At 60.9% G+C, this 6,347-nt stretch overlaps 1 protein-coding gene across 2 annotated transcripts in view; it reads left to right on the top strand.

Moving 5' to 3' along the window:
- Positions 1-6,347, top strand: part of STX1A (syntaxin 1A) — a 22,685-nt gene extending 16,338 nt beyond the window's left edge. Inside the window, exons 4-10 of one of the 2 annotated variants that reach the window (XR_001882084.1) lie at positions 404-478; positions 1,204-1,277; positions 1,370-1,478; positions 1,729-1,802; positions 2,585-2,722; positions 4,630-4,825; positions 5,071-6,342. Coding sequence is in view for 1 of the 2 variants with exons in the window: in XM_017855249.1 (XP_017710738.1) it covers positions 404-478; positions 1,204-1,277; positions 1,370-1,478; positions 1,729-1,802; positions 2,585-2,722; positions 4,715-4,825; positions 5,071-5,148 (659 nt within the window). In the remaining variant the exon portion in view is untranslated. Of the gene's footprint in view, positions 1-403; positions 479-1,203; positions 1,278-1,369; positions 1,479-1,728; positions 1,803-2,584; positions 2,723-4,629; positions 4,826-5,070 lie in introns of both variants that reach the window. The other variant, XM_017855249.1, reaches the window with a different exon arrangement.

The following is a 6,347-nucleotide window of genomic DNA, read 5'->3' as shown; positions in this document are numbered from 1 at the left end:
AACACCAGGTGAGCCCCCCGGGGCCCCCCCCCCCCCCCCCCCCCCACCTTCAACTCCAGCAAGCATCAAGTCACTGTTCCCGGTGCCAACTCCAGCATCGCCAGCTGCTCCACAATTATTTCTGCCTTAAATTTAGACCCATCTGTTATCTCCAGGGGGTGGGGGCGCCGGCAAAGGAGGAAGGGAGGCTCCTCCGAAGACAGCACAAGAGGGGGTGAGGTTGCAGCTGGTGCATCCCTGGCCCAGAATTAGGGAGGGGGCAGGCAGAGCCTTAGCCAGGGGAGCAGGGGAGAACTGGGATCTACCCAGAGCCCCCACTGGGGCTCCTGTGCTGGAGGCTGAGTCTGCACATCAGTCCCCGGCGGAGCCTAGGGGGCCACCCCCACCCTTTCTACCTCCCCAGAGACGAAGGAGGAGCTGGAAGAACTCATGTCCGACATAAAGAAGACAGCAAACAAAGTTCGTTCCAAGTTAAAGAGTGAGTCAGGCTTGTCTGGGGGTGGGTGGGGGGCATTCTAGGCCTGCTTCCTCTGGGGAGCCCATGGGGTTTTGCTCACCCTGAGGGGGTGCGCCGGATCTTGCTTTCCTTTCTGAGGGTGGCGTCATGTGCCCATTCACTCAACAGCTACTTGGCAAGGCCCGTTGGTGCCAGGCTCTGAGTTGGGCCCAGGGACACACCCGCCCGAGGCTTTGTCGAGGGAGGGCTCCACTCTGGATGGGCACTGCCCCTCACCTCTGCTAAAGAGGGTTAAAGAAGTGGCCAGCACTTCCTGGTCTCATGCAGAAGCCCTGTATGCTGGGTGAACAGACACGTACACCCCGTGAGTGCCAAGGCCTCGGGGCCACATGCCCTGCAGCAGGGGCCCCCTGGCTCTCCCCGCTGTGGGCACGGCCCCTCGTACACAGCCTCTCTGAGCAGAAAGGGAGCAGTACCCAGGCCAGAGTGGCAGGAGCTGCCAGACCTCACACACACACACGGCTTGGAGTGGGTGTGCATTTACACACGTGCACATACCACACAGCGTCACAGCTGGAAGGGCCTCTGTAGGCCCCTCCTCCATCAGTGCCTGGCACTGACCCCACCAGCCACAGGTCACACACATACCCTAGGAGATGTGGGGAGGCGGATAGATGCCAGGTGTGCGGGTCCGGGGCGGGGGTAAAGGGGGCTGGTTTTGACTCAGCACCCACCTGTGCCCCCAGGCATCGAGCAGTCCATCGAGCAAGAGGAAGGCCTGAACCGCTCCTCTGCTGATCTGAGGATCCGGAAGACACAGGTGCGGTCGGGAGTCTAGGGTGGGCGGGCACCTGAGACTCTGGGTCGGTCCCCGCGGGGCCTGATCCCTGCACCTCCATCTCGGGCCCCCAGCACTCCACGCTGTCCAGAAAGTTTGTGGAGGTCATGTCGGAGTACAACGCCACGCAGTCCGACTACCGCGAGCGCTGCAAGGGCCGTATCCAGAGGCAGCTGGAGATCAGTGAGCTGGGGGCGGGACCTGGAGTGGGCGAGGCGTGGAGGGGTGGGGCCCGAGGCAGCCGCTGAGTTAGGGGCTGGAGGGGCGGGGGCCTGAGGCTGCTGCTGTGTTAAGGGCCGAAGGGGCGGGGCCTGAGGCTGCTGCTGATCTCGGGGCTGGGGGGAGCCCGGGCCTGGGACTGGAGGGGGCGGGGCCCGATGCTGCTGCTGAACTCCCCGAGGGCTGGGCTCAGTGTGACCCCACTCGCTTGCAGCCGGCAGGACCACGACCAGTGAGGAGCTGGAGGACATGCTGGAGAGTGGGAACCCCGCCATCTTTGCCTCTGGGGTGAGTGTGGGCCCCACCCCTCCTGCCATGATCCCCTCACCATGTTCCCCACGTTCATGACCCCTAGTGCAGGGTCTGGACAGTATTTGGACACAGATCCCTTGTAAGGCAGGTTTTAAGGAAGGAGGAGTCCCAGAGAGGGGAAAACACCAGGCTGAGGTCACATAAATGTCTGTGGCAAAGGTAGACTGAAGACCCCTGTCTCCTGATGCCTCCCAATTGTACCCACTTCCTTTCGCCGGCCGCCAGGGGCTTCTCCTCTTATCCGTGGGCCTTTTTCCCCTCCTGGAGGACATTTGGCCATCTCTGTGTTCACGTGAAGTCGGGCAGGGGTGCTCCCTGAAGGAGGTGGCACACAGGTGTTCGAGGCAGGCTTGGGGCTGTGAGTTCCAGGAGAGAGCGGGGGAGCAGTCACATTCAGTGGGTGGGGGGGGGAAGGGACGGGAGAAAGGCGGTTCCAGGCCTGGGTCCACGGGGCAGTCAACTTAGGCTCTGCAAAACGCTGGTGGTAAGGACTGTCACTGAGCACTCGCTCTGTGGCCAGCACAGGTGGAGAGTGTCACTAGCCCCAGGTTACAGGTAGGAGATTGGGTCGCAGAGAAATTACATAACAGCTAGCAGGTGGCAGAGCCAGGTAGCAAGGCGGGCAGGGCTGTGGCTGGGGAGGAAGCCTCGGGTCCCCTTCCGGAGCAGCTCTGCCCACCCCAAACGCCCTCCCCCTCGGCCCTCTGCCCTGCCCCTCAGCAAGCCTCTGGGTCCCAGCCCCCTGCTCCCACCCCCAGATCATCATGGACTCCAGCATCTCGAAGCAGGCACTGAGCGAAATTGAGACGCGGCACAGCGAGATCATCAAGCTGGAGAACAGCATCCGTGAGCTGCACGACATGTTCATGGACATGGCCATGCTTGTGGAGAGCCAGGTGAGCGCCAGGCCCCCCTGCCCTCCACTCCAGCCCACACCAGCACCCAGGGCTGCACTAACCTCACCCTTTCTGCCCGACACGCTGCCCTGCCGGGGAGAGACCAAGTTCTCAGGTAACCAATCACCTGCTGTTGAAACTGCCACCAGGACCCTGCCCACCCGAAGGTCCCTGTCCTCTGCATGGCTCTGCTTGACCTTTAAGGACCCCAGGCCCTGCATGGCCCCACCCCCTACACCCCGCCAGCTATCATTCCCCTACTGTTTCCTCATGGGGCCACTGTGGGCCATGCATTTCTCCAGTGACCAGGACAGCTGAGGGACCTGCTTCCTGGAGTGAATGGCTTTTGGGCAAAAGGGCTGCCAAAGAACAAATGGAAGGTTCTTCAGTGGGGCTCAAACTTGAATGAGTCACCTGGAGAACTTACAAGTTTCCAGGTCCCTGTCCCAGAGTCTGGCAGGTGAGGTGAAGGCCTGGGAAGATGCCTGTCTGACAAGCTCAAGGGTGGTGCTGCAGCCACTATGGTTCCAAAGTTACACTTGGAGTAACACTGTGACCACGATGGGGTGGCTGCCTTTGTTGGAGTGAGTGGTCAAGGAAGGCCTCTCAGGAAGGGGCATTTGAACTGATGCCAGAAAACGGTGAAAAGGAGCCAGCTGTGAAGACTTCACAGGGGAAGATGAAGAGCTGGCCCCAGCAACACTAAGGTCCCAAGCCCAGCAAGACCCAGACTTATTTCAGAACAGAAAAAGGAGGTCCATGGTGCTGGGGCACAAGGAGTGGTTGGAACCAAGATGAAGCTGGAGACGAGATGGACGGGGCCTTGGCAGGCAGTGTGCTGAGGAATTTGCAGTCTCTTCCAGATTGGAGGGGGTTTGGGTTGTTTGTTTTTTGTTTTAGCAAAAGATGGGATCTTGCTGTGTTGCCCAGGCTGGTCTCGGAACTCCTGGGCTCAAGTGATCCTCCCACCTCAGCCTCCCAAAGTGCTGGGATCATAGATGTGAGCCACAGCACCCAGCCAGGTTGGAATGTTTTAAGTATGGGAGTGATGTGACCTTGGTTAGGAAGTAGGGAGGCCGTCAGGAGGCTGCTGCTGCCGCCATCTGGTGAGAAACAGACCACAGTGACGTGGACGCCAGGGAAGGCAACGGATGGACTTGGAGAGGGAGACATGCCCTAGGAGTCTTGTGGGGCAGTGTCATGGTCAGACTGGCCTCTGGGGTATCATGGGACCAGATCACAGGGCTCAAGAGGGCTGTGGGGCTGGGCAGGGTTTTTTGTTTTTTTGTTTTGTTTTGTTTTGTTGTTTTTGTTTGAGACGGAGTCTTGCTCTGTTGCCAGGCTGGAGTGCACTGGATTTTGGCTCACTGCAACCTCTGCCTCCCGGGTTCAACTGATTCTCCTGCCTCAGCCTCCCGAGTAGCTGAGACTACAGACGCATACCACCATGCCCAGCTAATTTTTGTATTTTTAGTAGAGACAGGGTTTCACCATGTTGGCCAGGATGGTCTCGAACTCCTGACCTCGAGTTCTTAAAGACTGAAGACCCCAGACAGCAGACAGAGCTGGATGGAGCCATCATGCCTGGGGATGTGGGTGTGGGGAGGCTCACCCGTGGCCACCTCAGGAGCTATGGCCAGGGCAGGCCCAGACTCTAGCACACCCACTCCTGCTCCCACCTTCCTCTGCCTGACACTGCCACCTCTCTGACAGTGTTCTCTGCATGGTCCCCAACCCTCAGCTGAGACTGCATGGCCAGCTCCACCCCCAGGATTGCTGCTCTGCGGGGAGACGTGGGAGCCGCCTTGGGGAGCCTGCTGGCCCTCTAACAGCCCGCCTAGGGTGCCTGGCCAGATGAGAAGCTGTACCCCATCCTCCTCATGCCCCCTTTTTCTCTCTGGCCTCAGGGTGCTTTCCTGAAGTCCTGCCCCGAGCCCCAACCCAACCCTGAGGAGGGGGCCCTCTGGAGCTTGGGTGCCCCCGGCCCCACAGGGGGAGATGATTGACAGGATCGAGTACAACGTGGAACACGCGGTAGACTACGTGGAGAGGGCCGTGTCTGACACCAAGAAAGCCGTCAAGTACCAGAGCAAGGCGCGCCGGGTCAGTAGCCCAGCCCTGCCCAAGCCCATGCCCCAGCACCCATTAGGGACCCCCAAACATCCCACATCCCTCCCCATCCCACCTCTCTCCCTGCTCTCGGGAGCTCCCCGTGACCACCCCCTCCCAGGCCATCACCTTCCCCTGCTTGGATCCCCGGCGACTGTCCAGCCCTCAGCCTTCGCCATAGTCCCACCCCACCTGCTACCACCACTGTCTGAGGCCTCTCCTGCCCGCTCCCCACGCAGAAGAAAATCATGATCATCATCTGCTGTGTGATCCTGGGCATCGTCATCGCCTCCACTGTCGGGGGCATCTTCGCCTAGAAGCCGCCCAAACTGCCACTCCACTCCGGGTGGGCCACTCTGAGGAGGCCCTGGCTGCTGCTACTTGGCTGGGCTGCCCTCCCAACCCCCGCCTCTGGCTCAGAGCACCCTCCCTCCTGGCCCCCATGCTCCCTTCTCTGCCATGGGCCCTCCGTCCCCGCCCCGTGTCGTGTGCATGATCTCTGTGTGCGTCTGTATGGAAGAGGCAGAGGGAGGCAGCCAGCGGGGTGGGACGCAGTGTGCGCAGCGAGGGGCAGACCCAGGCAGGGCCGCCAGGGGACACAGGCCATCCTTCCTTGCCTTCAGTAACTCGGTGGGCCTGGGTTCTGCTCTTCCCTGGGGACCCTGACCTTGCCTCCAACTGACCTGCCCTGTCCTCTGGCCTCTCCAGCTGTCCCCACAAGCAGAGCCCTGAGGGGTGGGGACCAGCTGGCCACATGGTGCTGCTTTTCAGGTTAGGGGAGAGGTGGCCCTGAGGGACAGCCCAGCTCTGAGCCTCAATCGCTGATCACTGCCAGGGAGACTCAGGCTGCCATGGCTCCAGGCTCCCTCCCCTGCCTAGGGGCAAAGTCCATCGGGTCCTGGGCCTCAGCTTCCCTTCCCACATTCCTCCAGCCCCAGGAGCAACCCCTTGGGCTGGGCCTGACCCCAGGTGTCCCTCTGGAAGGGGCTGGTTGGTGCCCCATCTCCAGCCACCCCAGCAGCCAGGGAGGCAGAGCAGGCTGCTGTCAGGCCCTCGAGCCAGCATTGCATGTTTGGGATGGTGGCCCCTGCTGTCTTGCGCTCTGGGAAGTCAGATGTCATTTCAGGCCTGCAGTCTCATCCTGCCCTTGCCATCCCCCATCGATGTGCCACGTGGGTGTCAGGTGTCCCGGATGCAGTATTCGGCAGCCAGCCAGGGAGGGCTACCTCGTCCTCCTCACCACCTTGGGGCTTCTCATGGGAAATGTGCCCCCGCCCCAGCACCCCCTCCCTCGTGGACAGGCAGGGAGATGCATGCGAGTGCATGCAGCAGGGGATGGGGCCGTGTCCGTGTGCCCCACCCTCCCTCGGCTTTACTCCTGCCCAGTGACTGTGACCGTCCGTGTTGCCTTCTTGAACAGCGATTTCCCCCAACCCCTTCACCAAAGGTCTTGGTACAACCAGCTGCCCATTTTGTGAAATTTTTATGTAGAATAAACATTTGTATCTGTACCAGG

The sequence above is a fragment of the Rhinopithecus bieti genome, unplaced genomic scaffold (genome assembly GCF_001698545.2).
Source record: "Rhinopithecus bieti isolate Rb0 unplaced genomic scaffold, ASM169854v2 scaffold_41346, whole genome shotgun sequence".
Lineage (NCBI taxonomy): Eukaryota > Metazoa > Chordata > Mammalia > Primates > Cercopithecidae > Rhinopithecus > Rhinopithecus bieti.
This window is presented reverse-complemented; position numbering and strand designations above follow the sequence as displayed.